This window comes from Anomaloglossus baeobatrachus, chromosome 11, assembly GCF_048569485.1.
Source record: "Anomaloglossus baeobatrachus isolate aAnoBae1 chromosome 11, aAnoBae1.hap1, whole genome shotgun sequence".
Taxonomy (NCBI): domain Eukaryota; kingdom Metazoa; phylum Chordata; class Amphibia; order Anura; family Aromobatidae; genus Anomaloglossus; species Anomaloglossus baeobatrachus.
The window spans coordinates 121,703,060-121,728,525 of record NC_134363.1 but is presented as its reverse complement, the minus strand read 5'-3'; the positions used below and the strand labels follow the sequence as shown (position 1 = coordinate 121,728,525).

Below are 25,466 nucleotides of genomic sequence, written 5' to 3'. Positions count from 1 at the left end.
GCAGACATTTCTCAAGAAATTTCCGCGGCAAATCCGCGGGTAAATCCGCGGGTAAAAAGCTCTAGTGCGCACAGAGCCTTAATGTTTAGGCGCCGGGCAGGTTTAGAACACTATTAAAGGGAACCTGTCATCAGAAATTTCCCCTAAAACCTCACAGATTCCCCCTCTGCAGCTCGTGGGCTGCATTCTAGAAAGGTCCCTGTTATTATTGTGCCCCCTTTCTGACCAAAAAAAAGAGTTTATAAAGAGGTACCTTTTTGGCTTCGGATTCTATAAATCTGACACGGGGGCGGGCAGCCTGATGGCCGTTATTCTGCCCCCTGGTCCTGTATGCCGCCCCCATCGCTGATTTCCATACTGGACGCCGCCCACTGCTCCAGCCATCCCCGCGCATGCCCAGTGCCAGTCTCACGGGACTGAGCACTGTGACTGCTGGTGACGTGTGCGCAGGCAAGTGATTATGGGCGGGACTGTGACTGTTATCAGCAAGTACCCGCCCATAATCTCGTGAGTGCGCAAACCTCTCCAGCGTCACACTGTGCTCAGTGTAGATGCTAGACTGTATGGGCTGCTTCCAGGTATGACATCCCTTTGTCACGTGATAGTATTTTGAACACGCCCCTATCACGTGACAAAGGGACGTCATCCCTGGAAGCAGCCCATACAGTCTAGCATCTACACTGAGCACAGTGTGACGCTGGAGAGGTTTGCGCGCTCACGAGATTATGGGCGGGTACTTGCTGATAACAGTCACAGTCCCGCCCATAATCACTTGCCTGCGCACACGTCACCAGCAGTCACAGTGCTCAGTCCTGTGAGACTGGCACTGGGCATGCGCGGGGATGGCTGGAGCAGTGGGCGGCGTCCAAAAGTATGGAAATCAGCGATGGGGGCGGCATACAGGACCAGGGGGCAGATTAACGGCCATCAGGCTGCCCGCCCCCGTGTCAGATTTATAGAATCCGAAGCCAAAAAGGTACCTCTTTATAAACTCTTTTTTTTGGTCAGAAAGGGGGCACAATAATAACAGGGACCTTTCTAGAATGCAGCCCAGGAGCTGCAGAGGGGGAATCTGTGAGGTTTTAGGGGAAATTTCTGCTGACAGGTTCCCTTTAACCTGCAGATTAATAGTGGATTAATAGCATTTTTTCCAGGTGCAAGGTTCCCTTTAAATCTGCAAGGAAAAAATAAGCAAAGTGTGAACAAGACTTCAGGATTCTCATTCACTTTGCTGGCATCAGGAAATTATGACAATTCTGCGCAGAAAAAAGCGACAAATATACATTGTGTGCACAGGCCCTAATGTTTTTTTTGCCTTTAGCTGCAAAGTGGGCACCAGACACTCCAGTCAAACCATTTGGGGCTCATATTTATGTTGGGGTTCTGCTTTTGGGGGGGGCTATATTTTGAGGAGTGTGATAAAGGTTTCATCCTCTATAAATAGGTGGAAAATGAGTCTAAAGACTTTACACACAAGGTCAGCACGCCACTTTAGGCCTGCAACACACATCCGTGCCGCCAGTACGTTTTTGACACGTATCGGCGAAACGAACACATGTGCTCCAATGTTACCCTATGGTAACAGGCACACACACGTAAAGCCACACGGAACGTGTGTCCGTGTGGTTTGTACGTGTGTACGTTTTTTAACACGGATGACATGTCCACGTTTCCCCGGTATCATGTACCGTGTCTGCACGTACGTGACACGGACGTGTGTTTTCCGTACGGTCCGTGTTTTGTTTTTTTTAAATGGTGGAACGGCTCAAGACACACGGACTGCACACGGACATGACACGTATGTATCTCACGCATACACGGACATTCAACACGCACGCACGGCAAGCATACGCCATCACACTCATGTCACACGTACCGGAGAAACGAACATCCAAAACTGAACACGCACCCGAAAAACGTACCGCGAGACACGCACGTTTTTTGCAGACGTGTGTTTCAAGCCTATACAGCTTTTTTTGCACTGAAGTTGGAGGAGATGCCACACAGCCATTAAAATTTTAATTTGGCATACAAACTAAGGTAACTTTTCATAGCCATACTTATACGACGACTAGAGGATCAGTAATGGTAATTGTAATGTAAAGTTTAGTCAAGAATCATTATAATGGTGGTCTCTGTCGTCGAATTGATAAGTTTGTGATTTTAGTCAGGACACAGAGGACAGTGGCGCCACATTGTAACGTCTGAGGAGTGATGCGCCCACTCTGAGGCGCGGAGGGATTCGAGGAGGAAAGAAGAAGGTCCGGACAATCAGTGCCTGGAGTCAGTTAGTCAGCCACCACATGGCGCCATCGGAGTGAGCCCCCGCCCCTTTCCTGACGTCATCGCGTTCCGAGCACGTATTCTTTTAATTGATTGTTCCGCCGCTGCTGGAGAGCGGGGGTTTCTGTACCGCGCTTCGAGCACCTCGTGTGTATTCATCCGCCATAAGCCAGAGCGCTTGTAGAGGAAGCACAGGGGAATCACCGTCATCGTGATACTGAGAAGCCGCCTGCTGCCCTGAGAACATGTCGGCCACCGTGACGCGCGAAAAGAGGAGCACGGCCACTGCTACCGCCACCGCCACCAATAACAACGGCGATAATGGCAGCGGGGAGCCCGTGACCGACGGCCCGGAGCTGCTGGAGAACTGCGGCGTGTGTAAGGGCCGGCTGCGGGCGGAGCGGGAGCCTCAGCTGCTGCCGTGCCTGCACACCATGTGTAAGATCTGCCTGAGCGCCGAGCCCACCGAGGCCAGCTCCGACCCCGGATCCGGTAAGAGCTTTCCCGCCACTGCGCGTCTGCTCCGCCCGACTCCCCGGCCTGCGCGGCCTCCAGCGGCGCGGCCTCTCCCGCCACCACAGAGGCCCATGAGGCCCGGGCTGCAGAACAAAGGGCCGCCCGCCCTGCAGGCCCGCGATGGCGCCGGGGGACACCTCCGCGCCACTGCCCGCGACCCCACGCTACTCCCCCACTCTGCGCCTGCAACCCCACGCTGCGCCCGCTCAGCTGCGCCCCCTGCAGCCCCGCGCTCCTCCGCCTAGGCCGGCACGTGGTACTAGAAGTCGCACAATGCCCGCACCCCAGAGCGGAACTCCCCAGGACTAGTGGCCCGGGCCGGGATTGTAGGAGCGGGATCGCCCTGGTGTGGGAGGACGGGCCGACGCCATAACTTTCCCAAACTTCCAGCATCGCGGGGGGACTACAGGGATCAGCACGGATTACTCCACGTGCAGGAGTCCATCAGCCTGTAGCGCGGCTGTACTACTACAAATCCCAGCACAGAGCCTTAGTGCAGCCTTTGATTTTTTTTTATTTATTTTTTAGGGCTTGTCTGCATGTGTAGAAGTTTGTTCTGAGTGTAGGTTTAGTGTACACTTTTTTTTTCCCTGAGAATATCCAGCACTGACCTTCAGATTTTTGTTTTGATTTTGCACAAGGCCTTTTCCATGTGCAGAAAATAATTCAGCACTGCTTGTTAGTATTTTCTTTTATGGGGGACATAGTAGTCTTATAACATGAAATCCACATCAAAGCCACTCAGATCCCACACATCTGAACATACACTGGGTCCCTTAATGCCGCAACTTTTTTATTTATATATATACTAGAAGGTGGCCCGATTCTACGCATCGGGTATTCTAGAATTTACGTATTGTGTAGTTCATGTATGATTTTTGTTATATATATATATATATATAGATGTTGTTGTGTGTAGTTACCAAGTGTTTGTGTAGGGCGCTGTACATGTTCTGAGTGTCGCGGGGGGTGAGAGCGGTGTTGTATGTGTGTTGCGTGTGTTGCGTTGTTTGTGGAGCGCTGTGTGTCTGTAGCGTTGTGTGTGTGTGTGTGTGTTGTGCGGTTTGTGTGGGTGTGGTGTGTTTTGGGGGGAGGTATGTTTTGAGCAATGTGTGTGTTGTGCAGTATGTGCGTATATTTGTGTGTGCAGCGTTGTCTGTGTGGGTGTCTGTGTAGGGCGTTGTTTGTGATTCCTAGTGTGTGTGTGTTGTGCAGTGCGCGTGTGTGTGTGTGTTGGGGGGAGGTGTGCACCTCCCATCGTGCTCCATCCGCCATGCTGCGCACTTCTAAACGTGCTCCATCCGCCATGCTGCGCACTCCTAAACGTGCTCCATCCGCCATGCTGCGCACTCCCAAACGTGCTCCATCCGCCATACTGCGCACTCCCGATCGTGCACCATCCGGCATGCTGCGCACTCCCAAACGTGCTCCATCCGCCATGCTGCGCACTCCCAAACGTGCTCCATCCGCCATGCTGCGCATTCTCAAACGTGCTCCATCCGCCATGCTGCGCACTCCCAAACGTGCTCTAGTGCGCAGTATGGCGGATGGAGCACGTTTGGGAGTGCGCAGCATGGCGGATGGAGCACGTTTGGGAGTGCGCAGCATGGCGGATGGAGCACGTTTGGGAGTGCGCAGCATGGCGGATGGACCACGTTTGGGAGTGCGCAGCATGGCGGATGGACCACGTTTGGGAGTGCGCAGCATGGGGGATGCAGCACGATGGGGAGTGCGCAGTATGGCGGATGGAGCACGTTTGCTCAGCCTCTCTCCTTCCAGCCTCCCTCAGCATCAGCCTCCCCTCCTCAGCCTTCCTGAGGATCAGCCTCTCTCGTCCCAGCCTCCTTCCTCCCAGCCTTCCCATCCCAGCCTCCTTCAGCATCAGCATTCCCCTCTTCCCCATGATCAGCCTCTCTGCTCCCAGCCTCCTCCAGCACGGCCTGGTCCTCTGCCGACACTCACACACCCGATCGCATCCACTCACACACACACCCGATCGCATCCACTCACACACACACCCGATCGCATCCACTCACACACACACCCGATCGCATCCACTCACACACACACCCGATCGCATCCACTCACACACACACCCGATCGCATCCACTCACACACACACCCGATCGCATCCACTCACACACACACCCGATCGCATCCACTCACACACACACCCGATCGCATCCACTCACACACACACCCGATCGCATCCACTCACACACACACCCGATCGCATCCACTCACACACACACCCGATCGCATCCACTCACACACACACCCGATCGCATCCACTCACACACACACCCGATCGCATCCACTCACACACACACCCGATCGCATCCACTCACACACACACCCGATCGCATCCACTCACACACACACCCGATCGCATCCACTCACACACACACCCGATCGCATCCACTCACACACACACCCGATCGCATCAACTCACACACACACCCGATCGCATACACTCACACACACACCCGATCGCATCCACTCACACACACACCCGATCGCATCCACTCACACACACACACCCGATCGCATCCACTCACACACACACACACGATCGCATCCACTCACACACACACCCGATCGCATCCACTCACACACACACACCCGATCGCATCCACTCACACACACACACCCGATCGCATCCACTCACACACACCCGATCGCATCCACTCACACACACCCGATCGCATCCACTCACACACACCCGATCGCATCCACTCACACACACCCGATCGCATCCACTCACACACACCCGATCGCATCCACTCACAGACACTGACGATATCGCACTTACGCGCTCATACTCACAACATCCGGGGATATCACATGCTTCTGGCCATGTGATCCTCCGTCAGGTCCTGGAAGATCACAACAGCACATTTTCGCCGCCGAGAAGCAAGCGATATCCCAGGATGTTGTGAGTATGTGGATGCGATGTGAGGTGTTTGTGAGGTGTGTGTAAGAGTGAGTGTGAGTGTGATCTGATGTGTGTGTATGTTTGTGTGTGTGCGTGCGGATCTTCTGGCGCAGCAGGACCTTGATGGGCTTGATACCAACGTATCCACACCACTCCCACCACTGCCGTGCGAGCGGGGGCCGGGGGGGGGGAGGGGGGGGGGAGGGAGTACAGTACTCACCTCCGTGACAGCGCTTGTAACCATGCGAGCATGGTTAGCAACGTATCCACACCAGTCCTGTGCGGGGGGGGGGGGGGGGGGGGGCGGGCAGGGAGTACCGTACTCACCTCCGTGACAGCCGTGTCAGTTCGAGAAATGCGCGGGAGGAGTGAGGGGGTGGGGCCAGAGCTAACGTGCATTGCGTGAGGGGGGCGGGGCGTGGCGTGGCCGAATTGCCAATGCCTGCAGGGTGCCGGGGCGAGAGGCCAATCTGTGGGGGGGGCGGAGCCTGGGCGAGAGGCCAATCTGTGGGGGGGGCGGAGCCTGGGCGAGCGGCTGGCCAATCCGTGTGGGGGCGCAGCCTGGGCGAGCGGCCAATCCGTGTGGGGGGGCGGGGCCATGGCGAGCCCAGCGGCCAATCAGCTTTGTGTCACCGTAAGGACACAATTTTGGAGCATGACAGACAGACAGACAGATAGACAGACAGAATAAGGCAATTATATATATAGATATATATATTACTTTTAGTACTACACAGCCATGCTAGAAAAAAAGTATCAGCATGCAGAGCTTTCCTGGTAGACATACCTGAAGATGGACTTTTTAAGACAACTTTTGGCAATCTATCCAGTGTTTCTCTATAGAGGAAAGTCTGATCTTGGGGGATATACATGATATATAAATGTTTGGGGGAATTTTTTTTTTTTTTATTCCAACGAAGTCTCCATTGAGGCCTCTCTAAAGTTAGAACTGTAAGAACCATGTGCACCAAGGCCTGTAATAACAAGACACTACCAGGTAGTACTACTTCTACACCACAAAAGCCAGCCAGCATCAGAGCAGAGTGGTGCATCTTGTGGAGCCATAAATACCAGTGTACACACTGCACAGAATGGACCCTGGGGGGTGGGGAGCTGCAGCACAGCATGCTGGCTGGGGTTATTTACCTAAAGCTGAAGGCCACAGGTTGGAGACCACCAGGTAATCTTCCCTCCATTCACTGCAGTTGAATTCTTTCTATTGTTCTCCCTTATCAGCCAGATGTTGCTTTTTCTCTCATGGCTATGGACAGGAAGTGCAGATAACTCCCTGCCCCCATCTTCACTCTAAACTCTCCAAACTGTTTCATAGGTGGAAATCAGTTGTTGCAAGTTTATTGTAAAGTGATAAGGCATTTAATAAAAAATATAATATAACCAGTCATCCTTCTGTACTGTACATGTCTAGCAGTGAGATTTATTTATTTTAAAACTATATTGCACCATTTGAAGTTGCTAGTCATTGTCTGAAATAATCCACCATGGCAGATCAAAGTTGTAATATATATATATTTAGCGCTGTTAATTCCACAGTGCCTTACATACATTGGCAACACTGTCCCCATTGGGGCTCACAATCTAGGTTCCCTGAGTATGTTTTTGTTGGTGTGTGGGAGGAAACCCACGCAAACATGGGGAGAACATACAAACTCCTTGCAGATGGTGTCCTTAGTGGGATATGAACCCAGGACCCCAGAGCTGCAAAACTGCAGTGCTAAGCACTGAGCCACCATGCCAAGTTGGCATTATCATTTCTGCAAAAGAATGACTGATATCCTAACAAGAAATCAGCACCCTTCATCCAATGTGATCCATAGGGGGCCACTGACTGTACACTGTGACCGTTAGTAGTTGGGGTGTAGGCTTAAACCCCCGTAACATTTAGCGACTTACCAGTGATCCCGAAAACGATGCGACCTGATAAGGATCGCTGGTAAGTTGCTGGTGAGATGTCAGTCAGACCTTACCAACGATGCAGAAACAATACAAGTCGCAGTAGCGACCTGTATAACAATCTCTGCTATCATTGGGACCCTGTCACACAGTGTCAAACATAGCGATGCGTCTTGCCCAGCAGGACATCGCCTTTGAAGAAAATGGTCCAGGACATTCAGCAAAGACCGGCGACCTCACAGCAGGGGCCAGGTCGTTGCTGGATGTCACACATAACGAGATCGCTAGCAAGATCGCTGTTGCGTCACAAAAAGCGTGACTCCGCAGCAATGTCGCTTAGTGAGACGTGGCCTTAAGGCTATGTGCTCACTGAGCATTTTTCGGGTGCGTTTTTGGGCTTAAAACTGCATGATTTTGCTTCCCCAGCAAAGTCTGACTTACCGTTTTTGCTGTCCGCACACAACTTTTTTTTTTCTGTGTGTTTTTGAGCTAAAAATATGGACACGTCAATTTTTTCCTGCGTTTTCACCCATGCAATGCATTGATCCCAAAGGCGGTAAAAACGCATGTTTAACGGTGCGTTTTTGCGGCCAAAAACGCTCAGTGCGCGCACAGCCTTACTGACCAATAAGACTTGTTGATTTTAAGTAGTGAAATGGCCACTGATTAGTAAATATTGGCAAACGTATCATAGCTTCTTCACACAACTGATGCGGAATGAATGATCTGTAATCACTTGGTACATGTAGACTGCCATTCTCGGCAGCACATTGCCTTGCGTAAACATTCCCTGTGCTGAGCGATGGATGATCTTTTGTGTAACCATAATATCACCCAACTGATAAGCATTTTGCTTGTCGGTTGGTCAGCAGGCTGTGTACGCTGGCAGGTTATCGTGAGCTTCACTATGTGCCCACAGGACAATGTACTCGCGGACTTTGTCGCAGGTTTCCCGCAGCTATCCATTGCTACGGGATTCGAGCATTTTTGTTGCAGTAAACCTGCGGGACAAGTGCGGAAATACCTGCGGACGTCCCGCCCTCTATCTCCATAGTGGAAAGGCAGGAATTCTGCAGATATTTCTGCATGAATAATTGACATACAGTTAACGTGCGGTTGCGGGAAATCCGCAGCATTTTCCACAGCCGCACATACCACAGCATTGATACAGCACTCCCAAATCGCATAGGATAACATGGGGAGTGTCTGTACTTGCGTAAACCTGCGGATTTATCTGGAAAATCCAGATAAATCTGCGGCTTTTCCACTGCAGAATCCGCAGGTACGTTGTCATGTGGGCACATAGCCTTAGAACGCTTGTTCAGTATAATCGCACCTTTACAAGAGCGCAAAATCTCAGCACTCCGAAGTATACGGTGAATAAGCAAAACGTTTATTGTGCTGATTCAGTTACAAAATATGAAATCATTTAGTCCTAAACTCCCGACCTTCATCGGACATAACTGTTTGCCGCAGGAGAAGGGGGGTTCCAGAGGTCAGAACGGAAGAGTAAAGAGGCCATAGTTGCATGTGTCGGGTTGCTTTAGGCTATGTGCCCACGCTACAGGATTTATCGCGGATTTGACGCGGATTTAGCGCGGATTTGCCGAAAATCTGCAGCACAGCTACTCCCCAGCCATTTCAAGGGCATTTTGGAAATGCTGTGCCCATGCTGCGGATTTTTCCGCTGCGGATTTTGCCGCGGATTTTGATGCGGAACAAACTGCAGCATGTCAATTGTTTGGTGCGGATTTGGTGCGGATTTTCTGTTTTGAATGGGGAAAAAAAAAAAAATAAAATCCGCATCAAAATCCGCGGCAAATCCGCGGTAAATCCGCGGGTGCGGATTTGCCGCGAAAGTTGCGGATTTTCAGGCAAAAAAATCCGCAGGGACCTTTTACTGTGGACACATAGCCTTACTCTTGCCCCTGACCTCTGGAACCCTTTCTGTCAAAGCAATGAGCCACATTCTGATAAAGGTCTGGAATTTAGGACTAAATTGTTTAAATATTTGTGTTTCACATAATCACCCCATACTTCAGAGTGCCGGGTTTTTGCTCATACAGTTACGGAGTAGATCCCTATTTGGGCACCAGCTCTTATGGCGTAATGTGTGATATATTTGAATCCACCTTTAGACAGAATGGAGGGAAGTCACCTGCTTTTGTAGTGATGGGCATTCGAGCTCCTATTGGTGGTCCGGCTCACATGCCTCCATTCACCAAAAGAGCCGGCTCTTTCAGATCCATGCCCAGTTAAATAAATATTTAAGGCTACTTTCACACATCAGTTTTTTGCATTCAGGCACAATGTTTTTTTTTTTTTTTTTCCTGATCCAACGGATCCGGCAAAAAATGTAAAAACCGGATCCGTTAAAAGGATCCGATGGATCAGTTTTGCCTCCGGTTCGTCCGTTTTTTTGTTGTTTTTTTTAGCTGTATCCGTTTTTTCAAAACATTGGAGCATGCGCAGTTTACAAAAACGGATCCGACAGCCGCATTTGTTTTTGCCGCATTGTGCCGGATCCGGCGTACATAGGCTTCCATTGTAAAACACGCCAGATCCGGCGCGATGCGTTTTTTTTTTTTTTGCAGGACAAAAAAAAGTTACAAGATACGTTGCCTCCGGCCGCCGCTTTAATTAATTTTGCCGTATCTGGAAAAAACGGATGCAAAGCAATCAGGCACAATCCGGTAACAATGCAAATCTATAGGGATAAAACAAATGCGGTACCGGATCCGTTTTTTTACGGATTGTGCCTGATGGAAAAAACTTGATGTGTGAAAGTAGCCTAATACTGTTAACATAATCGAAACCTCACCCACTGACAACCTGCCCACCTGCAGTGCAACAGACCAATTAAAATGTAGAATGGGATGGTTTGTTCAGGTGGGTGGTGTTCTGCGTGCCGATCACCAGACTTTTATGTCCAGTGAGAGCCATTGAAAGAATTTAGTGGCTCACTGGTGTGCCTGCTCACGACATTAACAGCAGGGAGCCGGCTCTGTGGGATCGGTCTGGACAGTCACATCACTACTGCTTGGGTTTCTTTTGAGTCTCATCATTTTAGTGGATTATGCAATTATATCAATGGTCATTCACCTGGATGGCGCCATGTTTTCCTGCGTACTCCATGTTGTGGCAATTATCACAGTACATCTTTTATGATCAGGCACTCAAGGGCATTGCCATATCCAGAGAAATTTCAATCTGACTTTTTTTCTATGCTGCAATAGGACTAAGGCTATGTGCCCACGGGGGACAGTGTCCTGCGATTATTTCCACAGGAGCTCCCAGAAAACCGCAGCACAGCTTTGTCTTCATGCTGCGGTTTATTTGCGGAATGTCCTGCGGATATGGTGCAGGCATTCTGCATTGAGGATACAGTACCATGGCTTCGGCACTGCATCCTCAATGCAGAACAAGTGCTGAGTGATCCATACCGCCATCATGCAGCACTTCTCTCCAGTCTCCGGCCGTGTTTACACTGTGAAGAAGGTGGGCGGGCCTGAACTAGCTCCGGCTGTCACGTGACCGGAGCTCATGCAGGCCCCACTCACCTCCTCCTTTCTTCTCCTGTGCACGAATGGAAAATGACCAGGTGTCTGCTATCAAGGCAGGTACGTATGGGCCAAAGCAGGGGATTTCCGCAGGTAATGCTGCAGGGATAATTGACATGCAGTTATGTGCGGCTGCGGGATATCCGCAGTATATTCCACAACCGCACATTCCGCAACGTGGACACAGCACTCCCCATGTCCCATAGGATAACATGGGGAGTGTCTGTACGTGCTGAAACCTGCATTTTTATCTGGAAAATCCAGATAAATCTGCGGGTTTTCTGCTGCAGAAGCAAGCTCCTGTGGGCACAGGGCCTTATACCTAGGGTTTTGAGCAACCTTCCATTATTGGTAACTAATGAGCAGCTGGAGCTTTTATAAACAGCCCAGAAAGGGTTAAAATGGCCTGTGTGCAGCATGCAAATTATAGCCCAAAACTGAATGCAGAGAGGGAAACGGGTGAGCTTTTTTTTTTCTTTCATGTACATAGCTGCATACATGGAACTTGCCTAAACTGACGACAGTTCCACTTCCAGGAATTTAATAAATGTAAATGGCCATCTTCAGTCAGTTCTGCAAGAGTATGTTCACATGTGGCATCTTACATTTTTTTTTTTTTTGTTACAGCATTTTTGTTCCAAAAAAACATTACAAACGCGGTAAACCTGCGGGCATTCGTGTGACTTACCTGCAGAAATCCCGGCCTCTGTCTCCATAGTGGAGGGTTGGGATTTCCGCAGGTAATTCTGCAGAAATAATTGACATGCAGTTACGTGCGGCTGCAGGACATCAGCATGTTCCGCAGCATGGACACAGCACTCCCAATGTCCCATAGGATAACATGGGGAGTGTCTGTACATGCTGAAACCTGTGGATTTATCTAGAAAATCCACGGATTTTCCACAGATAAATCTGCAGGTTTAATCTCCCATGGGCACATAGCCTAAGGCTATGTGCGCATGTTGCGTAATTGCATGCAGTTACGCTGCGATCTGCACCGTAACTGTATGCGTTCTGCCTCCCCTGCACAATCTATGGAGATTGTGCAGGAGCCGTGCGCACGTGGCGTATTAGAGCGCAGCGCTTCGGCTGCTGCCCGAAGAGCGCGTTCTAAGAAGTGACATGCCACTACTTTCCTGCGTTTTGCCTGCATCCCCCGCCCTGTCTATGGGAGGGGCTGCAGTCAGAGCGCATGGAATCGGCTTTTTTTTTTTTTTATTATTATTACGGACTGTTTCTGCAGCGATTTGAAGCGCACGTGTGCTCTTTAAATCGCTGCAGAAATTTCTGCACTGACAGTACGCAACGTGTGCACATAGCCTAAGAGTAACCATTGTCTTAAAGTGCACCAATCGGCATGATTTTCCTATATAACCTAAAGCCAGTGCTATAGTGGCACTATCGGGCTGATTCTTTACATACCTTTAGATGTCAGCTAGAATGTAATGTTTTAGAAACACAAGCAAAGTTGCCGATGTTATATCCATGTGACAAGGGTGGGGCCTTGGCTAACAGCTGATACCTGGAAGCAACATTATTTTTTTTTTGTTGGCTGAGGCCCTGCCCCTTCTGGTCACATGTGTATGACATCAGCAAAGGTCCTTCTAGCCACTTAATAAAACACTTCTATAATAAAATTAGAGTAAATTAAAGTTAGAGGACATACAGGCAAGGGGGCAGGAATCCTATGAATAACAACCCCAACTATCAGCTGATCGGCTGCTGCTGCCAATCAAAAAGCTGGTCATTTTACAAACTTGTTTCTACAACATTACATCCGAGCTGACAATTAATAAAGGTATGTATAGAATCAGCATGATGGCACCACTATAGCACTGGCTTTAGGTTACAATGAAAAATCCTGGTGATTGGTGCGCTTTAATTTTATTTCATCAATAGTGCCCAAGAGAATACATTTTTAAATTTCTCTAACATATCTTGCTTATTTCCATGCATTAAAATACATTTAAACGGCTTTTAATGTTTAAAGGCAGATTGGCGATCAAGGGCGTACCTGTACCTCCTTGGTCGTTAAGGGGTTAAAGCACCACTGCAGCATTTTTATTTTTTCTTTGCTGGGGTTCTTTAAACCAAAGTCCACAGCCCAAGTTCTTATACTCCATCAGGCATTCACCTTTTTCAACATTGCACCGGTTCCCTGAAGCTATATAAGAGAAGGTTCCCTGGCACTATCTGACTGGCCTGAAGTTGTCACAAGCTCTCAATAAAAGTATGGAAGCCAGAGCAATACTCTCGTAGAGATGTATTGAGTTGTGACCATCTTAAAACACTGGAGCCGCTGACAGGTCACAAACTGGAGAAGACAGAATGGAGCAACTGATAATTTGTCGCAGGAAGGCGAGTATAAGACAAAGGGCAGGGGGGGCCTGCCTTTAAAGCACCACTCCAGTGCTAAAATAAAATAGCTGGAGTGGTGCTTTAAGCCTTTTAGGATTGAAAAGTTTGGAGAACATCCAGAAATGTCAATGTACTTCCCGTGTTAAGGAACTTTTCAATATAAGTTGCCTTGTATACGTTAGAAATGATAAAATTTCTGGGTATGACTTGCGTCCTGTATTTATACCAATTTTCCCCCTGTAGGCTGCCTCCATTTTCAGTTTTCTCTGAACTAGTGGGAGGAGACAAGCTGCTGAGATGTCTCCCACACACAGGTTCCTGTTTCTTTGTTTAGCACATGTTCAAACATTGCAGCGGCATGGAGATTCTAGAACAGTACTGAGCTATGTGACTGTGAATCTAGCTATTAGTTAAACCAAATAACATTCTAAATTGGTGTTATCAGACTGTATCAATTTGTAACGAATTGACGAGCGAATCCTTATTGCGTCGCTATGATGCATACAAGCTCATTATTAGAAAAGCAAATGTTCGCTCGAAAGATCAGTTCCTTTTTCCACAATATTTAGTTTCACAGCCTTGCTTGTGCCATCCGTCCACGTCAGCCAAATTCATACGTTGCTAGTGGCCTTTGCCAAAAAGCATGACTCTACCATTTTGTGCTGCCTGGTACAAAGTACTCACTTGTACTTTCTCCACAATATTTTTGGGGTTAAAGTTTCCTTGGCTTGGGCTATCAACATCTGCAAATGTCAGCAAAACCCAAAATGACAAAATGCAGTTGACATGGGCGTAGTGTTGTCAGTGGTGGGCAACAAGAGACTGAGTTTGTGTGAGGTCCGAAGAAGCTTGATGCATCCACTATGCTCCTTGCCAAATTTCCCAGTCTGGAAGGAAAGTGTGTGTGGAAGCTAGAAGAGAGCAGATTTTGTCTTTGATGGCAGACAAGGCCTCTTCACATTTGTCAAGCAGCAACCAATCTTTCATGACCAGGGTCTACTGTGAATGCAGATGTGTGCACCATCCAATCCTCAACCTGGCCCTCCTTGCTCCTCCCTTCATCAGTCACAGGAGACATGACCAAGCTTGGCCACTGAGGATCTTTTTTTGTACGTACCCATTGGTTGGCTTTGGCCTCTCACCGTGCGGCATGGAAGAGGAATGTGAGGCTGTGGCATGCATTGATGCAAAAGTATTTGAGGACCTACGGCCAGAAAGCCAGTTTGAGGAACCTGATATACATTCTCCAGAGGTGAAGGCTGATGATCATGAGACACAGTTGCCATCAGGTCAGCCTACAATCTCAAGTGGGAAGTAGGATGAGATGGAAGACAAGGTGGTCAATGAGTCCACTGATCCGACCTTGACCGTTGACATACATATCCAGCACGGCAACAGAGGAAGATTCAAATGTAGCACTAACACAGGCACCAAGGGGTAGTGGTTTGCCCAGAGTGAGAACTGGGTCAACTGTTCCCAAGAGCACTAGTGGCCCGAGTCAGGGCATGGGTGTGTTCAGCTGCTGTCTGGAATTTTTTCTTTTTTCTGAAAGTCCTTCAGGGAAAAAAATTATCTGTAGCATCTTCCATACAAAGTTGAGCAGAGGCCAGGGCAAAGGCAACCTGAGCACCACCAATATGCAGAACCACATGGCAGTCAAGCACCCCAGTAGGTGGGCCAAACACCAGGTTACCAAATTTCTTTCTGCAGGTCAAACCACTGCTGTCGCCTGTGCAACGTCCTTCAGTCTGCTGTCCAGGAAGCAGGCGTTCATACATCCTGCCCACAAGGTGCAATTGCACACACAGCAAACATCCAGCACAATCCACTTCCTTGTCCCAGGGAAGCATCCAGTGGTCTGTGCCTGAGGTCTTGGAAAGGAAGCGTAAGTACCCAGCCACGCACCCACAGGCACAAAACCTAAACTTGCACATTGCCAAATTGCTAGGCGTGGAGATGTGGCCGTTTAGGCTTGTGGAAAGTGGTTCCGTGATCTCTTGGATGTGGCTCCCCACAATAGTGTTCTCAGCCGCCACTATTTTGCCTGTTTTGTCGTCCTCTCGTTACACAAGCACGTGTTAAATAATCTCAACAGTGTGCTGACCAACGCCGTAACCTGGAAGTTCCACCTAACACACGTAGACAAGTTGTTGTGGACAGGGACGATGCATATCTGTCATGGCACACTGGGTGAACCCGGCGGAGGTTGGGACAAAGTCGCAAACTGTAACATCACACATCCTCCCCACGCCAAGTATAGCGGGCCCAACTTCTACCAGTGTTTCCGCCTTATATTATGCCACTTCCTGTCTCCTCTCCACCTCATCCTCTGCTGAATTACTCTCCCCATTACTACCAAGGTGGGAGCTGTGCAGCAGCGTATCGGCAAAGCGGCAACACTTTGCTGAAGTTGATCGGTTTAGGTCACAAACCACACTGCAGCTCAGGTGTGGCAAGGTATAAAAGAGACCAATCAGTGGCTGTTCCCTCTGCACCTCCAACCTTTTGCGACAATGGGCGTAACCTGGTGGCGGCTTTAAAGGTCGGAAAGCTAGTATATTTGCCATGCATGGCTCATGTGCTGAACCTAGTTGAGAAATTTAGGAAAACCTACCTTGACTTGGCATACCTTCCGCCATTCCTCTACCACTTTTGCTGGTCTTATAGTGCTGCAAAAGCACTTTAATTTTCAAAGTCACCGACTCGTGTTCGACCTGCCCACACGGTGGAACTCAACATTCTGTGTTGGCGAAGATCACTGTGCAGAAGAGGGCAGTAGCTGAATACCAGCTTCAATTGACAGTCATACTGAGTCAGCCACAACATAACTGTCGAGTGGGTGTGGATTGCTAATATTTGTGGGGTTCTTGAGAACTTTGAGTACTGCACCAAGCTCGTGAGCGGTGATCAGGTTATCCCCTTAACCATCCCGCTGCTGTCTGTTTGAAATAATCACTGCATAATCTCAAAGTTGAAGCATGTGGCTATGGAGCCAGATTTTCCTTTGCAGCTTGGCCCACATGGCACAGTTCATGTGTATGTGGAAAGATCCTCGTGTGATACCTTTTTACTGGTTGGCCACCTTTCTGGACCCACGGCACAATGAGCAACTTTTCTCTCCTTTTAGAGTCACCAAAGGGTTGCACAATGGAATCCTTCAAAAGGGTCATTAGTAGATCAGTTGTTTGAAAACATCACCCTCATACATTGCTGAGTTACCGGCTCTTTTCAGCACCAAGGATTAATGGGGAGATACTAACACCAGGTCCAACAGATGATGGGGGGTGGGGGGGGGGAAGGAATGTGCGCAAACTGGGCCACTTTCAATAAACCAGTACATCAGCAAGGGCTATCTGTGCCTGTAACAATGCCAAGGAGCGAGAAGTTGCACAACATGGTCGAGGGGTACTTAAGTGACCATACCTGTGTCCTTTCTGATGCTTCACTTTCCTTAATTATTGGGTGTCCAAGCTGAACACTTGGCCCGACCTCTCCTTATATGCCTTGGAGGTGCTGGCCTGCTAGTATGTTAGTGTGTGTTTTCAGTTCTGCTGGGGCAATCCTCACTGATATGCGCTCATGCCTGTCCACGGAAGATGCAGACACTAATTCTGATTAAATTCAACAAGGACTAGATTTCTCCACGATTTGCAATCCCTCCAGATGACAGCAAGCCAAACTAAAGTCCCCAAAAATTCCCCCTGGTCATATAAAGCAGTTTTTCCTGGGTCAACCATGTATACCCCTTTCACATGTAAAGCGCCATGGAATAGATGGCGCTATAATTTGTAAACACTATGCATTGTGCAGTGGCGGACAAACCAGGACAGTACTACTGCAGCCTAGCTGTCATTGGAGGCCCTTGTGATGGGGACTTCCTGCGTCAACCAGGACTCGGGCCATAGGGTTCATTTTTTTTTTTTTTTTAAAGCAATGCACATCTGTGTAACAACCGCATCCTTTTTATTCTGTATACGGTCTGTTTTACATCAATGTGCCTTCCGTTTTTTGGGGGGGGGTTTGTAGACCGCAAAAAGCTATGGTAAAGAGGACATCTGTGGTCTGGTATTCTAGGGAGGTTTATGGTTATAGGACCCTCCCCAGCCTAAAAATAGCAGCCGCCCCAGAAGCAGCGCATCCATTAGATGCACCAATCCTGGCGCTTCACCCCAGCTAATCCTGGTGCGGCGGCAAACTGGGTAATATATGGGGTTGATCCCAGCCCCCATCCTGCTATATACAGTCAGCCTGGCATATGGCCGCATCCTGCAATATACTGGCATATGGCCATATCCTGCTATATACCCCATCCTGGAATATGGCCCCATCCTGCTCATATACCTCCATCCTGCCGTAACCCTCAGTCTGATACAGCGCCGCACAATCAGCTCTACCCTAACCTACTGTATCCTCACCTATCCCTTGTAGACCTGTGAGCCTTTGCGGGCAGGGACCTCTGTCCTCCTGTACCTGTCTGTCTTGTATTGTTTATGATTATTGTACTTGTCCCTATTATGTATACCCCTTTCACATGTAAAGTGCCATGGAATTGATGGCGCTATAATAATCCTGCTCATAATATACCCCCATCGTGCTATACGGCCCGCATCCTGTGCCACATAAAAAAAATTTAAACGTTCATACTCTCCTTACCTCACTCCCTGCAGCATCGCTCCTTCTCCAGTCTGTCAGCAGCAGCACTGGAGTGTGGCGCCGGCCACGATCCCTGCAGCATCGCAATGACCTCCTGTCTGTGACTGCGGCAGCTGCGTGTGGACACATGCGCACAGCGATGACGTCATCGCCGTGCGTACCGCTAGTCTCACGTAGTCTGGAGGACATTGGTGCTGCAGGGAGCATGACCGGTGAGTTATACTGATTCACTGCACCACGCGCTGATGATGATGATGCACGCGGGGGGCAGTGAATACAGCCGCACATGATCACTCCAGGCTGTAGTTGCCAGGGGTGATCATGCGGGAAGGCTGTTTAATATGGGCGCATTCCCCGCTCACCTGTCAGCGCTGGCTTCAGTGCTGAGATGATGGGCGTGCATATTAAATGAGCGGGTTCACGTGGTCACGGCAGGCGCTGTGCAGCCTGCTCATGCCCCCGATTACCTGCTCCAGCACAGCACCCTCATTGCCCGCAGCCCTACATTCAGACTATAAGACGCACCCCCCCACTTTCCCCCAAAATTACAATAGTAGTAGGGTCAGTTTTTTTTTTGTTTTTTTCTCCAACGAAATGTACAAAAATTTAATTTTTTAGGCTAAGTTCACACATCCTGTGTTTTCAATCCGTCAGGTCCGTCAGCAACGGATCAGTCATTTTCAAGATGTCAACTGATGCAACTGATGTGTTTTTCACAGGATTCCTTTCACAGGAATCCTGTGAAAAAACGGATCAGTTGCGTCCGTTACATCCGCTGTGCGTCCGTTTTTTGACGGATCAGTCATGATCCGTCTGTGTTTGGGACAGCCCAGTGGGCGTGCCAAGCATGCTGGGCATGCTCAGTAGAGCATGACGGAATCCTGCGCTGGATTCCGTTGTAAGACGGATTACGACGGAATCCAGCACCATAGACATGCATTACAAGCTTGACGGATGGCGACGGATTCCTGCGCGGCGCGTTAATTTTGACGGCCCGAAAAACGTTACATTCAGCGTTGCTACCCGCTCGGCGGTCAGTCAAAAACGACGGACCGCGACGCAGCGGATGCAACGCAGGGTCATCAGTCGCAATCCGTCGCTAATAGAAGTCTATGGGGAAATACAGGATTCCTGCAAAATATTTTGCAGGTTACCGTAATTCCCCAAGGCGACGGATTGTGACTGATGCAAAACACAGGATGTGTGAACTTAGCCTTAGGGATCACATCGCATTTGAAGTGACTGAGAGGCTGAGGTGACAGAAAATACCCAAGTGACACCATTCTAAACACTGCACCCCTCTAAGTACTCAAAACCACATCAAAGAAGCTTATTAACCCTTCAGGTGTTTCACAGGAACTAAAGCGATGTGTAATGAAGAAAAACCAAAAAGATCATTTTTCCTAAAATGTTGCTCTAGCCTCAATTTATTCACTTTTAGAAGAAATAACGCAACATTATGGACCCCAAAATTTGTTAGCCAGTTTTATTCTGAGTGTGCTGATACCACACACATGGTCACACCTCTGGACAAATGGGACGGTTCGGAACAGGAGCAATACTTGAACTTTGGAAAGCATTTTTGTTTGCAGGCACAATGTTGCATTTGCAGTGCCCCTAAGGTACCTAAACAGCAGAAACCTTCCACAATTCACCCCATTTTGGAAACTAACCATTCAAGGAATTTTTCTACATATATGAGCACCTTGAACCCCCTTGGTGCTTCAGACGTTTATACCATTGAGCTATGAAAATAAAAAAACAAACTTTTTACCACAAAATTGTTACGTCAACCAAATAGTGTTTTTTTTTTTTTTTTTTTTTTTTTCTCCCCAAGGGTAACAGGAAAAAATGCACCATTAAAATTGTGCAATTCTTCCTGAGTACGCAGACACCTCATATGAGGTGGAAATCAACTGTTTGGGCGCATGGAACTGCTCTCCACTCGCTGCTGTCTGTTATATTGCAGTGTAATGGGCTGGAGCTGAGCTTCCTTTTGCTGCTTTCAGTTACTGATGGCAGCACTTGAATGGCACAGTTGCCAGTGCTCACGTGCACCAGCTTTCATCAGACTTCTGTGATGCTTTTCCAGGGCACTAATGGGTTACCTAGGCAGCTGGGAGCCTGCTGAAGGCCCCTATCACTGCCATCTTGGTACTCCTGTGACACTCGGCCATTGGTGTACGGATGCAGTGTGCACCTAATCTACGCCTGATTTGTGACCAATGACAGCAAAAACATGATGGAACTATGGGTTAATGGAGGAATTCATGAAGATTGTGACATTGTTAGACTGGAGTCACACTTGCGTCTGACTTGTGGGAGAATCAAGTCTCATCACCGAGCACGGTCTGTCGCTCTCCAGACATAAGCGTGCAGATGCATGTATTTCTATGCAGATGCATGCTTTTGTCTGGAGCGGCACTGTGCTGGGTGATGCATCTGACTTGAGCAAGAACAGTGTCGCAAGTGACTGCGGCTTTACACAAATATCATTGACTTAGGCTGCATTTTGTCTGAGGATTCAGATTTTTTTTGTTTGACTGATGCTGTCCTTTCATTACTTGCTCTGTGCTTTTGTGTGTGGAACTTTATATGTAATGTCTTGTAGTCCGGACCCTTCATACTCTGGTGTTCGTACAGGTCCTTAGCCAACCATAGAAATTAGGCCCACTGAGATCCAGGATTTAAAGTTTGTTTCTTTTCTGTAGTCAGGCAACTTAAATAGTAAACAATTATAAATCTGTACAATGGTGGCAATGATGAACTGCGCAGGGGTACGGACCTCGGCTGAATCATGGGAGCCGAATGTAGTGCTGGATATTCTGAGGCTGCTGACGTGTGGTTGGCTGCCTGGAACTGGCCTGCATGAACTTGTCGCCTAACTGAGCCACATCTATGTACTTAAAAGCCCCAAATCCAGTCTGCCGATCAACAAAGTTTAAAGGGAACCTGTCGCCACTTTTTTGGCGTATAAGCTGCGGCCACCACCACTGGTTTCTTATATACAGCATGTTAGAATGCTGTATATAAGAGCCCAGGCCGGGGGTATAACATAAAAAAACACTTAATATTTAACGGTCGCGTGGTGGGCCTTATGGGCGTCTCCGTTGTCCGGTGCCGGCGCCTCCTCTTTCAGCAATCTTCCTCCTCTTTCTGAAGCCTGGGTGCATGACGTGGATACATCATTGACACTCGCCGGTCCTGTGCAGGCGCACTACAATACTTTGATCGGCCCTGCTCAGGACCTGAATGCCGGCGAGTGTGTATGACGTCATACCCATCATGCACCGTGGCTGGAGAAGGAGCACAAAGATGGCCAAAAGAGGCGGCATCGGAAAACAGACGCCCATAAGGCCCACCGCACGACTGTTAGGTAGGTTTTATAAAGTGTTTTTTTTTATGTTATACCCCCGGCCTGGGCTCTTATATACAGCATGTTAGAAGGCTGTATATAAGAGCCCGGTGGTGGTGGCCGCAGCTTATAGCCAAATAAGTGGTGACAGGTTCCCTTTTAAAAAAAAAAACACATTTTACCCTATCCTATTCTGAAATATTGCCATAACTAGAGTCCCGGAGTATAGCAAGAGTTTGACTACCCCATATTAAAGTAAAGTCCATATCTTACATCTTACTGTGGGAAGCTTCTATATGTCCTAGAAAAATGCACTGCAAATGGTATGTAGTTTTCAATAGTTGGAGCTGAAAAATCCAAGCCTTGAGCCCACATGCAAGTGCCACTTAACCCCTTCAGCCCCCAGGCACTTTCCGTTTGTTTTTGCTCCCCTTCTTCTGAGAGGCGTAATTTTTTTTTTTTTTTTTTTCCCATCAATCTTGCCATATGAGGGCTTGTTTTTTGCGGGACGAGTTGTACTTTTTAAATGAAACCATAAGTTTTACCATATAGTGTACTGGAAAACGGCAAACAAATTCCAAGTGCGGAAAAATTGCAAAAAAAGTGAGATCGTACAATAGTTTTTGGGATATTTTATTCAGTGTTCACTATATGGTAAAACTGAGATATCTATGTGATGCCTCAGGTCAGTACGAGTTTGTAGACACCAAACATGTATAGGTTTACTTGTATCTAAGGGGTTAAAAAAAAATTCACAAGCTTGTCCAAAAAACGTGGCGAACGTTTTGCGCCATCTTCCAAAACCCGTAGCATTCTCATTTTTCAGGATCTGAGGCTCAGTGATGGCTTATTTTTTGCGTCTCGACCTGACGTTTTTAACGGTACCATTTTTGCGCAGATGCTATGTTTTGATCACCTGTTATTGCATTTTGCGCAAAATTTGCGGCGACCAAAAAATCAGGCATTTCTGAACGTGGCGATACCAAATGTGTTTATTTTGTATTTTTTTAACCCTTTAATTTTCAATGGGGTGATTTGAACTTTTTAGGTATTTTTTTATTTAAATTTTTAAAACTTTTTTTTACTTTTTTTTTTTTTTTAACTAGTCCCCCTAGGGGGCTATAGCAATCAGCAATCCGATCGCTCTATCTGCAGATCTCAGCTACAGAGCTGAGAACTGCAGATTTGCTGCTTTACTTTCAATGCTGGCTGTATTCCAGCATTGAGAGGAAGTGAGTCATGTTAGCTACAGGCGTCATCACATGACCCTGTGCTACCTTGGCAACCACCGAAAGTCATGTGATCATGTCACGTGACTTCCGGTGGGGGCGGGGTAAGTGACTGTCATGGTGGCGCCCATATACATATCGCTGCCAGATTTTGGCAGCAAAATGTAAGGGGTTAATGGCCGCGGGTGGAAGCGATTCCACCCGCGGCTAGCAGGCACACATGTCAGCTGTTGATAACAACTGATATGTGCGCGGATCGCGGCAGGGGGCGGGGCTTACCAGCACACGATCCATGACGTACCCAGTACGTTAAGGGGTTAAAGTACTGTTTTGATCTACTCACAATTGCATCCACCCTTTTCTTTACGCTTCCAGGACATTTTGCAAGTGGGTTTACACCTAGTTTTTTTTTTTTTTTTTTGTGGTGTGGGAGTTTTGTTTTTTTTTGTACTAAAACCAATACAGCCACGCCAGTGGTTTAAGTGCATTAGTTTACTAGGGGAAAAAAAAATTCATTTTCTAGAGTAGCCATACACCGAGCCATCAGAACAACTTAGCCCTGGTTGGATTTTTCTAATCATGTGTATATTGGTACTGCACATGGCAGCAGGGATATCCTCCTGTCCAGAGACCACTACAGGCCACTTCTACCTAGCCTAATGCGGCAGATATCAGTGAGCCATATATAGTATTTAAATACATGATGATTGGCAAAAGCTACTTTCCTACTTGAAACCAACACTTACCCCAAATTCCTTATACTTAGTATATGTGCTATGGCCAAACCTCCCATTCTGCAAGAATGCTTTAATAAAAGTGAACTCTAAAGTAACATCTCCTGCCTCTTACTATTTGTGTATTATGTATTTGATTATCTTTTCTGCTTAGCTGGTACTGCTGTTTGACTTAATGGTCTCTTGTACCTTTCTAGTTATGGTCAACTGTCCAGTGTGCAAGAATCAGTGCTATCAGAAGGAAATTGTGGAGAACTATTTTCTTAGAGAGGATGCTTCTGCAGACCAAGCAGCTGAAACCATTCAGGTAAGATTGGTATAAGTACCTAGTCATACCTAGTATAGCAATGTTAAACCGTACGAAGACTCTCCCTCCCCCTTACCCTCTCAACTCAAGAGTTGCACTATTAAATGCAGTTGGGCAAGGCAAGCTTACTCTCAAAGACTGGTTTTAGGAACATGGCTCCTATTTCCACTTAGTGGCACAGAGCCCTTCTGCAATGTGACGGCCTTGTTCCTTCCTCCTTCAAGGGAACCTGTCACTAGATTAGTCCTCTATACACTGCGGCCATCACCAGTAATCATTATATTCAGCATTCTAGATTACAGTATATAAGTGCTCAAGCATATCGGTATACCCTAAATAGACTTTTTATTATACTCGCGTTGCACGCTGTTCCCATGGGCGTTGCTGCTCTCGGTCCGGTGCCTCTTATATTCTTAAGATCACAGGTCCTCCTTCACTGCTAAATGTTGTGGATAACGTGTCCTATGTCATCCACTCTATCCTCCATTGCTCACGTGCACTTCTCTCTGCCCTGCTGAGGGCAGATAAAAGCATTGTAGTGTGCATGTGATGGCGGTCTTTGATCTTTCACTGTACATTACAGTGCTTTGCTCTGCCCGCAGCAGGGCAGTGAGGTGGCATATGTGCAGGAGTGTAATGGAGGACTCTGTGGGGATAACATGGGACTCGCCATTCACATAGAGCAGGGAAGGAGGATGGTGGTCGTAAGAGGAGGTGGCGTGTACTGGGATCAGCGACATCCACTGCACTGGACCACCCCTCACATGAGTATAAGGCTTGTTTCACACATTCAGCATTTTGCCGGATCTGGCATGCAATACAGTACATTCATTTACAGTGGAAGCGCAACACCATGCGGTCTTGTGCTTAATGCACAACCACATTTGTCCGCATGGTGTCGCACTTCCACTGTAAATGAATGTACAGCATGCGTGCCGGATCCGGCGAAATGCCAAATGTGTGAAATCGCCCTAATCAAAACTTTTTTTCTTTGTCGCTCTATTGGGAGACCCAGACAATTGGTGTATAGCTTCTGCCTCCGGAGGCCACACAAAGTATTACACTTTAAAAAGTGTAACCCCTCCCCTCTGCCTATACACCCTCCTGTGGATCACAGGCTCCTCAGTTTTATGCTTTGTGTGGAAGGAGGCACACATCCACTCATGCATTCTCATATTAGTTATGTCGGTTGGAAGAAAAGAGGGCCCCCACGGGGCCCCCGGCATGTTCCCTTCTCACCCCACTATGTCGGCGGTGTTGTTAAGGTTGAGGTACCCATTGCGGGTACAAAGGCTGGAGCCTCATGCAGTCTCCTTCACCATCCCTTAGCGGCTCTGGGAGAAGTGGGATCCTGAACGGTCAGCCATTTGCTGGGACCGTGCTCCCTCCGCAGCCCCTGTGGGAATCTGCCGGACCGGAGTCTATTCAACCTCAGGTACCGGGTCCTGCAACTCTAAGGTACTCTGTGTCCCCATTGGGGAATATGCAGGAGCGCACCTTCTTCCCGGACGCTGCGGCAGCTGCTGAATTGAGAAGACCGGCGGACTTCCGCGCCGACCGTGCCTGCTTGTCGGGCGCGGTCTCAAATTTAGTCCCCGGCTTCATCGCGGCCTAGTCGCAAAAAT

At 48.3% G+C, this 25,466-nt stretch overlaps 1 protein-coding gene and 1 non-coding gene across 2 annotated transcripts in view; both read left to right on the top strand.

The window, feature by feature from the left end:
- Window positions 1-2,365: 2,365 nt before the first annotated feature.
- TRIM28 (tripartite motif containing 28) overlaps window positions 2,366-25,466 on the top strand; it is a 75,674-nt gene continuing 52,573 nt past the window's right edge. Inside the window, exons 1-2 of the mRNA XM_075328696.1 lie at window positions 2,366-2,775; window positions 23,732-23,841. Of these exons, the coding sequence (XP_075184811.1) occupies window positions 2,529-2,775; window positions 23,732-23,841 (357 nt within the window). The 5' untranslated portion in view covers window positions 2,366-2,528. The remainder of the gene's footprint in view (window positions 2,776-23,731; window positions 23,842-25,466) is intronic.
- On the top strand, window positions 20,970-21,110 carry LOC142257290 (small nucleolar RNA SNORD94). The gene has a single exon (XR_012727609.1). It is a non-coding gene; the product is annotated as a small nucleolar RNA SNORD94 (small nucleolar RNA).